The 13816-nt window shown below is 42.8% G+C and overlaps 1 protein-coding gene across 3 annotated transcripts in view; it reads left to right on the top strand.

The window, feature by feature from the left end:
* SMAD9 (SMAD family member 9) overlaps positions 1 to 11577 on the top strand; it is a 69455-nt gene extending 57878 nt beyond the window's left edge. For all 3 annotated transcript variants that reach the window (XM_084644777.1, XM_084644775.1, XM_084644776.1), the window contains 2 exons: positions 4680 to 4936; positions 9673 to 11577. In XM_084644777.1, coding sequence (XP_084500903.1) covers positions 4680 to 4936; positions 9673 to 9816 — 401 coding nt within the window. In that variant the 3' untranslated portion in view covers positions 9817 to 11577. The remainder of the gene's footprint in view (positions 1 to 4679; positions 4937 to 9672) is intronic.
* Positions 11578 to 13816: the final 2239 nt, after the last annotated feature.

Genomic DNA, 13816 nt, shown 5'->3' with positions numbered 1-13816 from the left:
TCTTTATTTCTCTGCATTTCCCTATTCATCCAACTTGAAAGGAAAATGCTCAGAAGGAGTGGAAATGCCCTAAGCACAGGACTGTAGGACAGGACTAACGATTCATAGTTCCTAAAGCATGTCAGATAGACAGATGAAAGCTGTTGAAATGGATACAACTATCTCTTCTGTTAACAGAAAAAACAGTGAGTAAACAAGATTAGATCATTAGGATAAGTGTATGTAATAGAATTGTCATCCAGTGTACCAGCCTGAAACTGTTTCCTGGAAATACCACATCAAAGCAAGTAATAATCCAGAGCATAGTGCAATTATCTGCTAGAAATTGGTCCAATTTCATCAGTCAAACTTCAAAGATAGACGTGAGGCTTCTGATCTATTTACTTTGTAGTACCGAAAAGATCTGGAGGATTCTAGGGTGCTGGATCTCGGGGATCTGAAGAGATGAACGAAATCCCATAAAAGCATGGGAACTCCTGATTTGGGGATTCTGGAAGTGAGTGCAGCTGACTGGTTGTCATTGAAGGTGCTTGTCTCCGGTGAATGCACACTGGAGAAATGGAAATACTTTTGGCATTTTAGTTTCATCATATGCATATTTTTTTAAAAAATCCACAAAAATAAAATAGTGTCACCTAAATTTTCAGAAGTGACTTACGAGTTTGGTTGTCTTTCATTTTGGATGTTCAGTTTGAGATACCTTTTAAAGGGATTTGATTTTCAGAGGGTGGGTGCTCTACATTTTCTGAAATCAGGTCCTTTAAGTTGTCTCAAGTTGGGCACCCAAAATTACTAGTATCTGCTGAAAATTTAAGCCACAGTGAATATTTTTATTTCTGGTTTTCTCTTCCTGCCCTGAGGCTAGTCAGTGGCAGTGTTCTCGCTGTGTCTGCCTATATCACATACTTCTATTGCCCCATCACTGTAGTGTCTGAGCAGCTCACTGTCAGTACATGTGTTTATCCACACAACACCTCTGTTGTTCCCACTTTACAGATGGACCAAAAAAAAGAGGCAGAGAGGCGTGTCTTCATTGCAACAGATAGCTCCACTGTTACTACACTTGAGCTAGCTTAGCTTGAGTGAGAGCAGCAACACTGTGAGCTAGAGATTAACTCTAGCTAGTGCCTGTGCAACATTAATTTGGCTTCCTTGTGCATGTGCATTATGATACGGTCTTTAATTACATGATCATATAGTGTGTTTTCCACAGAACCCATCTCATTCAATGCCCAGGATGGACCTGCTCTGGAAGTGAATCAGGGCTGTGTAGTGAAGGCAATCGTTTGTATGACTCCTGCTTCATTTATTGCCAAAGTTGGAAAGTGTGTGGTGAATGAGGCAGGGGACTACAGGAGAAGAAAGTACTATATAATACTTAGTAGGGCTGTCAAGCAATTAATTTTTTTTAATCATGATTGATTGTGTGATTAAAAAAATAGAATATTTATTTAAATATTTTTGGATACTTTCTACATTTTCAGACATATTGATTTCAATTACAACACATAATACAAAGTGTACAGTGCTCACTTTATATTATTTTTATTACAAATATTTGTACTGTAAAAAAAATAGTATTTTTCAATTCACCTAATATGAGTACTGTAGTAAAATCTCTTTATCATGAAAATGCAACTTACAAATTTAGAATTATGTACAAATATAACTGCACTCAAAAATAAAACAATGTAAAACTTTAGAGCCTACAAGTCCACTCAGTCCTACTTCTTGTTTAGCCAATCGCTCAAACAAGTTTGTTTACATTTGCAGGAGATAATGCTGCCCTCTTCTTGTTTACAGTGTCACCTGAAAGTAAGGACAGGCGTTCGCATGGCACTGTGGTAGCCAGCGTCACAAGATATTTATGTGCCAGATGCATTAAAAATCCATATGTCCCTTCATGCTTCAACCACCATTCCAGGGGACACGTGTCCATGCCGGTGAGGGGTTCTGCTTGATAACAATCCAAAGCGGTGTGGACCGATGCACATTCATTTTCATTATCTGAATCAGATGCCACCAGTAAAAGGTTGATTTTCTTTTTTGGTGGTTCGGGTTCTGAAGTTTCTGCATTGGAGAGTTGCTCTTTTAATTCTTCTGAAAAGATGCTCCACACCTCGTCCCTCTCAGATTTTGGAAGGCACTTCAGATTCTTAAACCTTGGGGTCGAGTGTTGTAGCTATCTTTAGAAATCTCACATTGGTACCTTCTTTGCATTTTGTCAAATCTGCAGTGAAAGTGTTCTTAAAACGAGCAACATGTGCTGGTTCATCATCCGAGACTGCTATAACATGAAATATATGGCAGAATGTGGGTAAAACAGAGCAGGAGACATGCAATTCTTCCCCAAGGAGTTCAGTCACAAATTTAATTAACACTTTTTTTTTTTTTAAACAAGCATCATCAGCATGGAAGCATGTCCTCTGGAATGGTGGCCGAAGCATGAAGGAGCATATGAATGTTTAGCATATCTGGCATGTAAATGCCTTGCAGTGCCGGCTACAAAAGTCCCATGAGAACACCTATTCTCACTTTCAGGTGACATTGTAACTAATAAGCGGGCAGCATTATCTCTTGTAAATGTAAACAAACTTGTTTGAGCGATTGGCTGAACAAGAAATAGGACTGAGTGGACTTGTAGGCTCTAAAGTTTTGCATTGTTTTGTTTTTGAGTGCAGTTACGTAACAAAAAAATCTTCATTTGTAAGTTGCACTTTCACGATAAAGAGATTTTACTACAGTACTTGTATGAGGTAAATTGAAATACTCTCGATTACAAATATTTGCACTGTAAAAATGATCAAAAATAAAGTGAGCACTGTACACTTTGTATTCTGTGCTGTAATTGAAAATCAATATATTTGAAAATGTAGAAAAACATCCAAATGTACTTAATCAGTTGGTATTCTATTGTTTAATAGTGCGTATAAAAGGGAGATTAACCACAATTAATTTTTTTAATTAATCGCGTGAGTTAACGGCAATTGATCGACAGCCCTAATACTAAGTACTCTGAAAAATCAGGTGCTAATGTCTCAAATTGGGCACTCAAAATTAGTGAATACATTTGGTGTTAATCTGTCTGTCCCTCGGTTCCCCGTCTGTAAGGTGGAAATTCTACCCCCTCCTCTCTGAGTGTTTGGAAAATTAATTAATTTAATATTTTTAAACACTCAGATGCTGCAGGAAAAACACATGAGGAAATTAATACTGTTGTCTTTGTAGCAGGGTTTGAGTAGTGTAAATAAGACAGGGACCACCCATTGAACAGTGAGGATAAAACAAACGGTTGAATGGCTGCTCGGTAAGAGAGTACCCTCCACTCTGTGTACTGAATGAGGTATATCCAGTGTGCAGGGGAAGAAATTAAGACTGCGCAGGCAACCTTAATTCTGTCATTTCCTAACTTTGTAGTATGCTTGATTTTGCAACCTTAATAATGGGCTTTTGGTATAGTTTTTTGGTATGGAATAGAATTGTGACATAATTCACTGAAAGGTTTGTTCTGTGCATGATATGTTACATTTAATGTGTATGTATGTAGGTGTTTATATGTATCAGTAGCAATATTTTATTATTTTGTATAGGAAATCTGTGACTTTACAGTAACTATCATTAGGGTGAGATACAGGAATTACATGGATGGAATAATAATGGGCTGGTTCCTGTATGTAGGACTGCATGTCTGTCCCTCCCCATCAGTCTCCAAGGGAGGCCATGCCCCTTTACTCCCAGGCCCCTGGCAAGACAAGGGTTACTGGGGGATTAGCAGTCTGAGGCCCTGGACCTCTAAGTAGGGCTAGGCAGCAAGAAGTCCAGGGCTCTGGCCTCAGGCAGGGCAGAGAAATGAGTGATCTAACAAGCTCGGCCCTCAGACAGGGCAGAGTAGCTAGCAGTCTAGGGCTCAGGCCTGCAAACAGGGCAGAGCACCAGTCTAGGGGCTCAGGCCTTCAAGCAGGGTGGAGCACCAAAGAGTCTGACATCCTAGCTCTGGCAAATGGCAGACAAATGCAGGCCTCTTGGCCCAAAGTGGGGAGGCTGCCACCCTAGGGTGGGGTTAGCAGTAGGGGGGACCCAGGCCCACCCTACTCCACTGGGTTCCAGCCCAGGGCCTTAACATTGGCAGATGGTTCCGCTAATGGGTCAGTGGTGATCCAGCCGAAATACGCTGACCTGGGTTCAGGTAACAACACAACTGGACTGTAGTCAGCTGTCTCTGGGCTACTTCCTATGCTCCCTTTGCTGTGTACCTGTGTCTTGGGGTTGTCCTCCATACACCAGAATATGTCACCAGCAGCAGCTCCTCGGCATCCTGGTTGGCTGGCAGCTCTGGCAATCCTGCCGAGTTAGCGCGGTTGAGGTCCTCTTCAGGCTCCCATTCGAACAGCAGGTGGGAGGCATCTGTCTCCTTTGGTGGCTCTAGCCAAACTGAGCTTCATACTTCCTGGCCTGCCCTTTATACTTCCTGTCCCACCCCTCTGCTTTTGGCAGGGTGGGCGTGGGTGTCCTGGCTCTGCCCACCAAGGTGTGGACGGGGGTTCCTTCCAATCAGTCTCTGAGGGAGACCACGCCCCCTGGCTACACTGTACAGAAGTAAAGTAGCCAAAGTGTAAAGCCCTGATATAATATATGTCAAGGATTACAGAGAAATAACTCGTGGGTTTTGTTCTTTCAAGGTGTCCATCTGTATTATGTTGGTGGTGAGGTGTATGCAGAATGCGTGAGTGACAGCAGCATTTTTGTACAGAGCCGCAACTGTAACTATCAGCATGGCTTCCACCCAGCCACTGTCTGCAAGATTCCCAGCGGCTGCAGCCTCAAGATTTTCAACAACCAGCTCTTTGCCCAGTTGCTCGCCCAGTCAGTCAATCATGGCTTTGAGGTGGTGTATGAGCTGACCAAGATGTGCACTATCCGAATGAGCTTTGTTAAAGTAAGGATTCCTTTTCTTCTGTTGCCTTTCTGGAAAGAAAAGGGAAATCCCTGGGATCAGTTAACTGTGTTGTTATTTTACAATAGAGTTTTTTGTCTCGCCACTAACATAAAAAAATGTATTAATGCTCCTAAACAATTCACAGTCTGTAGTTGCTGTAGAATGAAAGTGATGGGGCCTAGCTGTGAGGTGCTGAACACCTTCAGTTTTCATTGAACTTGATAGGAATTGATGGTGGTCCACACATTTCTGATCTCTCGCTGCAAGGAATGAAGAGAATCTCTTCAAAACTGTTCATCCATCCCAGCCATGTTCAGCTAGTGAGTTAGTATCTCCTTATGATCAATAGTATTGAAGACAACTGCCCATTGCCCACTGACTTGAGGAGACTGTTGACCACTGAAACTATTGCTTTTTTGGGCCATGGCCTGGTCTAAAGCCAGACTAACTGCTCTCCAGAAACTTGGAATGTATCAGATTCTGCTAGAGTTGACTTTTTTCTACTATCTTCTCAATGCCCTTTCCCAGCAAGAGGAGACTAGGGCCAGATTTTCACATCTAGGTCCCCAAAGTCAGACTCCATAATCCGTATTTAGGCACCTAGATAAAGGTGGATGATTTTCAGAGTGCCCGTCATTCCCATTCAATATCATTTGAAGTTGGGGTTGCTCAGCACCTCTGAAAGCCAGCCCATTGCTGTTTAGGTACAGAGTTGGAAGCCTGACTTTAGGCACCCAGGTTTGGAAATATCGACCTAAGTGAAAAATGAAAAAGCTTAGGAGCAAGGGATAGAATACAGAACCTTTTGAGCTCTGCCGGCAGCTTGTCCTCTCATTTACAATTACAGTTTATAACCTCACAGGCCCATCCATCTCCCATTAGTTTGTCCTGACGAAGGCCATGTCTACATTATGCAGGATTTAGCGACACGGCTATGTTGACGCAGCCATGTCTCTAAAACTTGGGCAGTGTAGCTGCTGTTTGTCGGCTCTTTTGCCAACAAAATACTTTAACATCTCTGTTAAAGTTTAACATCGCTGAACGACAAAAGTTTTTTGTCTTTTAATTGCTAGTGTAGACATAGCGTAAGAGGAGCCTGGTAACTTTCAGGTGGTTGAACAAACCTCTCCCAGTGCTTCTAGAGCTTATGATTGCAGTTCTGGGAGAAAGCTAACCACAGAGGACTGAAAGTTTTTTCTCTTCACTTCTTCAGCTCTGGAAGACTCCCTCAGTCTAGTTGATCTTGTTTGTAATAACTGACAGGTCTTTGCAGCTTTATACAAGAAGTGGTGCTGTCCAAATGACTGCAGTAAGCTGAGTGTATTTATGCCAGAGGGGACAGGGCTTTTGGGCCAAGAATCAGGACTGATCTGCCTAGAATGAATATCAGCAGGCTCAAACCACCCCAAAAAGTGTCTGAACAGCTTCCTAAGTGCAGACCTTTCCTATAAAACCTTAAGGACCAAAGTCCTATCTGCATTTTGTGGACATTAAAAATCCCCTGGCACTTTTTTCCTAAGCGTGCAAGCCAAAGTCTCCCAAGCCATGATCTGCACTGTTATGCTGTGTTCCAGTTTCGCAAGGAATTGAAGTCTTGTACAACTCAAGCATTAGTAGCGAAAACAGTGCTCTTTGTTGGAAGACATGAATGGGCATGTTTGTTCAGGAAGTGCATGCAACACCTTCATTATCTCAGTAACTCACTGGCGCTCTCTTTGATGTGTTATCTGGAATCAAACCCGAGTGGCAGCGACTGCTGTTGTGTTTTCATGCTGAACCAGACTGCTCCCATGTTATCATCTTGCTTTGTTGAAACAATTGTAAACATTATCACCCTTTTGGCTCCCTATCCTCAATGTGTGAGAGGTCCATTTCTAATCTTTTCAAACTTCATTGCTCCTTTTTATTTGTTCCTTGGAAAACTGCTTTGGGAGTCCTCGTATGGTCATTTTTGTCGCAAAACCTTGTCCTCTCCTCCACTGGGGACAGAGGGTGCAAGCAGCTGCTTTCTGTCCCTTCTTCCCCAGTGCACCCATGCAGCAGCTGGTTAGAATTACAACGTTGTGCATCCTTGAGTGCTGTTAACTGTAATAATACTAAGAACATATAGAACGCTTTTCATCTATAGATTGTGATGTTCTTTACAAAGATAGGCATCATTTTCCCTGTTGCAGATGGGGAAACTGAGGCACGGAGAGGTTAAATGAGACATCCACAATCACACAGCTTGTCAGTATCAGGAACAGAACCCAGTCTTCTGACTCCCAGTTTGGTTCACTTCCTCTTGGACTACACTGCCTGAGGTCGCAGTGCTAAAGAGAGGACCTGGAAAACACTTACCGTGGTGCTCCACAGCTTGAAGGGACTGCATAGCTTGTTCATCTAGGGCATGGCCAACCCCCAGGCTCCCTGCATGTAGGCTGCTGTTGACAGAACCTGCCAGGAGGGGCCTGTGCTTCTCCTACTTGGAACCGCCAGTGTGGACTTCTGCTGAGTTCATTGCCTCCAAACCTCTGAGCCATTTGCTCTATGCTGGCAAGCAGGCTCTTGGACCCTCCACTTAGTCACTGCCATCCCCATCGCAATCATATGGCACAAGACAACAAGGTTAGGATTTTGCCCGTAGTTTTGATTGCACTCCCTTTCTAATCACTTCAGAGAGCTCCTCCATCTGCTTAAGCTTCCAGCTTCATTTTAGTACTGGGAGCCAAGAATTCCAGCTGCAGCCCAGGGCAGGCTGTTCATAAGCAGCAGTGGAGTTGGAGTAACTTTCTTTGATAGAGACACAAGCAGAAGTCACAGTTCCTTGCCATTTTAGTCCCGGTGGGTTTGAGTGTGCAGCATGAAGAGTAACAAACCCATTAAAGACAGGTTTCAGAGTAGCAGCTGTGTTAGTCTGTATTCGTAAAAAGAAAAGGAGTACTTGTGGCACATTGGAGACTAACCAATTTATTTGAGCATTAAAGAGCCTGAGAACGTGTTCAAGCGGCCACAAGAGGGAGCTGTCCAGCCACCTAAACAAGATGGATTGGACATTTGGCTTGCTGCAATGTAAGTCATTGTTCCATGCACCAAACTAGTCAGGTGTACACAAACTTTGATTTTTTTTCCCCTCAGATTGGCAGTACCGCCAATAAAGTGAGGGGCTTAGGCACTTCTGACATTTGTCCTACTCTCTATGCACTTTCTGATGAAAAAAGAGTACAGAACACACCAGTATTACAGATCCAGGAGGTCTGGTACATAAACTGGGGCCAATGTAAAGAAAAGAGTTTTTATGAAAACTTTTCCAGAACTTTAATGTAAACTGACTTCACTGCAGCCCAGAATGACATTAATTGATTAAAAGGAGCCTGTTCGACAGGTCCCAAAGCTTACTCTTCTCCCTGTAAAAATTACACCATATTAAAGTAAATGTCTCTTTGGTGATGGCAAATCTATTAGCCCTCCAGATCAGGAGCAACATAGATTAAACCTCAGCATCTTTGCTTAGTGACCCACTAAAAGTGCCTGCTCCTGCCAACTTCACTCATGCTGACTAGTATCTTACTTTGTGCTTAGTCCTATTGACTTCGGAGTTCTGTTCCTGGCTCTGACATTGCCCAGAAGTGTAACTTTGAGCTAGTCTTGTAATCTCTTAAGCCACTTTACCGTGCTGATTTCATTGAGTAAGGTACTACGTAGTCCCACTAGGTGTGGTAGAATTGGGCCTTCTGTGTTTGGGCTGAAATTGGGCATAGTCGCTCCACTAGGTTTCATACTGAATGTTATTTTATACAGTTAGTTGCACAATAAGAATTCAGTTCTGCACCCATTGAAACAGACTTGTTGGTTGTCTTGGTGCTCCAGGACTCCAATGCATTATTAACCCCATCATACTCCCCTGGGGTCTCTCAAACCCCAGTAAGAGTCCTGGGCAGCTGGCAGAGTGGCCTCCTGCTACAAGGATCCGCTGTAGAGAACTGTTGAGAAGCCGAAGGCTTCTTGTATATCCCATCTCCCTGTGGTGGGGTCTGTGAGAGCCAGGCACAGAGAGGAACAGAGAGCAAGTGTGTGTATGCCCCATTTACCTTATCTTAAGGTGAGGGTGTAGTTGTTGGAGGAGACAGAGGGAAATAGGAAGTGAGGGACATGGGAAGATTGGAGACCCAAAGTGAGAATGGCAGAGCAGGAGATGAGGGAATGATGATATAGGGAATGGGAACATACACAAATGGGTGAAGCCCAAAATGTTCCCCACCCTAGAGGAGAATCCAAGAGAGGAAGAACCCCCTCCCCCTCCATTAGAAGAAAGGCAGGGGGAGAGAAACCCATGTACTCAAGAACCCAGAATGAGAAAGCTATGAAGCCTCCCCACAAGGGACAGTTGCAGGTCAGAATCCCCAGAAGAGGAAGGGATTGATGGAGGATGGACAAACCTATAAATAAACTAAGTGTAAATTAGAAGAGGCTCATGGGGCCTTGTAGGAGTCTTTAGTATTCAAACATCTGTGTGAACCACAGACTTTTAGATAATCATGTCACCAACAATCTTAAATTCACTGAAATGGATAGACAGCTCTGGCCCTTGAGACTCCCCACTTACTGGAGAAGTTGGCCCTAGGAAAATGTATTAAATGCTGGCAACTTAGTTGACATCGCTGGCCACTTTCCCACTGGCTGCAATGAAGCTGGGCCTTTAGTGGTGGAATTACAATGAAAAAACCTCACCTTTTGATCCTTTGGTATTTCTGTAGGGCTGGGGAGCAGAGTATCATCGCCAGGACGTGACAAGCACTCCCTGCTGGATTGAGATTCATCTGCATGGACCATTGCAATGGCTGGATAAGGTGCTCACACAGATGGGCTCACCTCATAACCCCATCTCCTCAGTCTCTTAAGAATCATCTCTAATATTACCTATAGGATGGATGCTATTGCAGGCAGTGGCTTATAGAATCTCCAATTAAAAGAAGTTTCTATATGTAGATGTAAATATATATATACATAGTCTACTATCCCTATTTTTTTCATGATATGTTTTGTTGTTTCTCGTTAACATGATGCTAGTATGACAAGGTGATAAATTCAGGGTTAGCACATCTGTTCTCTTATATGAAATAAACCAGATCCCTGCAAAGAGCTAAACATTTCCTGTGAGCATCTTCACTTCCCACCCAAGTCTTTGAGAGGTGAGAATTCTCAGCATGCCATATGGATTAAGAACCCCTGGCTGTAGAGAACCAACACCACAGCTGTGCACCACATAAATCCATTTTAAATTCTGAGGACTTAAGTAGGACCAAAGTGGCCCGCAGGATTTGTTCATAGGGTGAATTTCAGCTGGTGAGTTAAAGGAATAAACAGCAGTTCCAGTCTGTCTCCCTATTTGTGACATTCTGCAGGGAACAATATGGACTGTTGAACAGCTGTGTCCCTTCTTTTCGCAACCTGGGGTTGCCTTTTACACTGCTTTGTTTTGAGAATAACCACTCCTGGCCTGTTCAAACACAGCCTCTAGCATGCAAAATCACTCCCAGCTGAAAGATCTGAGTGTTCTAGCCAGTCTCTCCTGAATTATATTACAGAGTGACACCAGCAAATTCTCAGTCTCAAACTTGTCCCCAGAAATGTGCGTCTTGTACTGCCCAGCACCTTCCTGGACAATACAAGTTCATAGAAAGTCCGTCACTTCATTAATAGAAAATGATATGCACAAGCCTTGTTATCTCAAATGGAGGTTCCCAAACACTTCAGTCCAAACACACTGGTTTAGGTAAAACAAGTTTATTAACTACAGAAAGATAGATTTTAAGTGATTACAAGTAATGAGGTATAAAAGTCAGAATTGGTTACAAAGAAATAAAAGGTAAAATGCAAAGTAATAACTTATCAAACGAAGTGAATTCAAAGCAAAGGTTTTTCTCACCACATGCTTTTACTGGCTGAACTCCTTCAGGCAGGCCCCTTCCCCCAGTTCGGTGTTTCTTTAGGGGTTGTTAATGCTGTGAGCAGCTGGAAAGGGAGGAGAGAGGTGATTTGGGTCCTCTGTTCCTCATTTTTATATCTTTTCCTCCTCTTAGAGAATCATCTCCAACTGGGATTCAGGTGACAGCAAGTCTGTCTGCCAAGATACAAATTTATCGCTCACACCTTTCTTCCTGCCAAAGAATGGCCGCTTACTCAGGTGATTGTCCAATTGATTTTGTTGACACCTGGCAGAGGCATCCATTTTCCTTTTGTCTCTGAGGAACTGGTTTGGGCTGCTTCCCCAGAATTGGAATATGCCTTATAAGATTCTATGATGTTACTAACTTTACATACAATGTTGCCAGACATATTATGCCAGGACAATAATGATCAGCGAGTTAAGAGTTTTCAAACAATATCTCACAAGGCATACTTTGTACAAGATTTATCATAGTTTCATAAAGTACAGTCTGTCACACTATGGCAAAGCATTATGGGCCAGGTCCTATGAGAAGCTTAGTTTTCCACATGTACCGTTGATTTCAGTGGGAGCTGCTGGCTCACAGGAGGTGTTCAGCTCTTCCTTGTCAGAGCATCCTGGCCTAACCGCAGTAGTCAGATACTGTTGACACAGTAGTGTATGGTACTGTTGCACTGAAAAACAAGAACAATTTCATTTAAACAAAACCAAAATCTATGCATATATATATATATATATATATATATATAAAAATTGAGTTAACTTCTACTGCTTTTTGCAAGATAGATAGATAGATAGATAGATAGATAGATAGATAAATAAATAAATTAAATACTTATCTGGCATGTAATTCCACTGAGCAGTATTGATGTATTTTGTTTTTAAATTAGAACTATCTGTAGTTAGACTATTGTGGTGCTATCCATGGTACGTCTGAAAGGGACTTCGAATCTGAGTCACAAAAGGGAAGTAAAGTGTAAATTGTGAAATTACATAACTAGCTTATTCCCTGTGGGAGAGCCTGTGTACTGGGTACATGGCAGAGTTGGGAGCAGCAAACATACAAGAGTGGGAGGTGGGAGTGGGATTGAGTCGGATACATTTACTGTATTGATGGTGCCTTGCTTTGGGGACTGACTCTGGGCCCCTGATTATTCAGGGACTCAGCAGGTGATGCTCTCAGCCAGTCTCAGGGGGCAAAGGATACAGTACTCATCCCTACAGTTGCTGGAATAGGCTGTTTACCATCTTAGCCATAGGCCTTGGCATTTGCACAGTGGTTTTGGCCATGTTGCAGGGAATGGCCAGGGCTGCAGGGGGAACAGAAAGTCCAGAGCAAAGCAGTGGGCAAAAGTGTTTTATAAGCTTCCAGTCCACGTTCCCTCTGCAAGTTGGACAAGCTGTTGCCTACACTCTGGTGAATGGAACCAGACTGGCAAAACTCCACTCGCCCAGGGCACGTAACCTTTTCTGAAGGGCACCAATCCTTTTTCATGATCACCAACAACATGTGAAAGGGGTGGGTGAACATTTGATTATGCCTAGGCAGGCCAGCTTAGCTAGCTGCCAGGAACCAGGTTGTTGTAAGGGACAGAAACTCCAGTAACTTCATAGATCCCGCCTTTTACTAAACAGAAGAGTCACCCTGAAACTTTTATTGAACAGAATGATTTTTCTTTTCTCCTTGCACAATATCTAGAACTAAGCATTGCACTGTCCAATTGTAAGAAGAGGATTTCTGAAACCTTTAGGTATATGTTGTATGAAAGTCAAACAACATCTGTTGAAAAGATTTCTCACAACTTCTAGAAGTTGTGTAATATCTATTATAAGGTGATAATTATGAATGTAGCACAAGAATTTTTAATAAACCAACAGGGTTACTTCCTTTGCATACAGCTTTAAGCATTTCCAACAGCGTTATTGCACAGAATAATAAATTATCATTAAATTCTGTGCAAGATAGCAAGCAAGGGAAATGTATATTGGTGAAAAGCCCCATTCTGTCACCACTTGATATCAGCAGCATCATTATCTGACAGGAGAAGCTTCCTTTATAATCTCCCACAGCAATGAAATCAAGTAATACCGGTACAGAGCAACTCTAGGCATGCCATTTACTGCTTAGCAGAGTTGACGAAAATTAGTCGGAAAAGACTTTTTCATCAGCTCTCTAATCTTCTCTACACAGCATCCTCTGCATCAGCAATGTCACCCTACTGGGGTCTTTGAACTGTGGTTTTCAAAATACTCATTGCTCAGTTTCTCCACCAATTTTTCTGTGCTTTTCTGACTGCAGCTCCCCCTCCATTTTTATCAATTGAGAATGGAGAAAACCCACTTGCTCCATTCCAGCAGCTAGTTACTTTCCCCCATTCTGTATCCTAGGTTTGCGCTGCCCTTTTCAGTAAAAGACAGTTGACTCCCTCCAGCCCAGAGGGCAGAAGTTGCAACCTCCTCCTCCTCCTCCTCAATCCCCTGTTAATGCCTGTATAGAATGGACTTGAATATAGACATTCTCAGCACCTTCCTCTTCTACTTGGAGAGTGAACATGTCCCTTCCAAGGTGCACCTGGTCTTTGTCAGCTTTAGAATCCAGTTGTCTCCTGCTGATAGTGCAGCAGAACCAGCTGCACCAGTCTCTTTTCTAAAATATTTGCGGTTCGTAGGGGGTTTTACCGCTGGAAAGCAATGGCATTTGCACAGTAATAACCCATGTGATTTGTGTGTGATTAAAACACCAGTCACCTCAGATTGGCTTTTTCCCTCCTGCATTCCACCATCCTGGGAGTAATCCTTATAAAAATAGCCCCATTAACTTAAGTAAGACTACACCCCTGAGTAAGGGCTGCAGTACCAAGTTCCTAGTGTGTAAACCCCACTTGCCTTGTTAAGGTATGTCATCAGGTTTTAAAGCGCTCACAGCAGACGTGGCAAAACCCTAAATTACA

The sequence above is a fragment of the Lepidochelys olivacea genome, assembly GCF_965140295.1.
Source record: "Lepidochelys olivacea isolate rLepOli2 genome assembly, chromosome: 1".
In the NCBI taxonomy this organism is placed as follows: Eukaryota; Metazoa; Chordata; order Testudines; family Cheloniidae; genus Lepidochelys; species Lepidochelys olivacea.
This window is presented reverse-complemented; position numbering and strand designations above follow the sequence as displayed.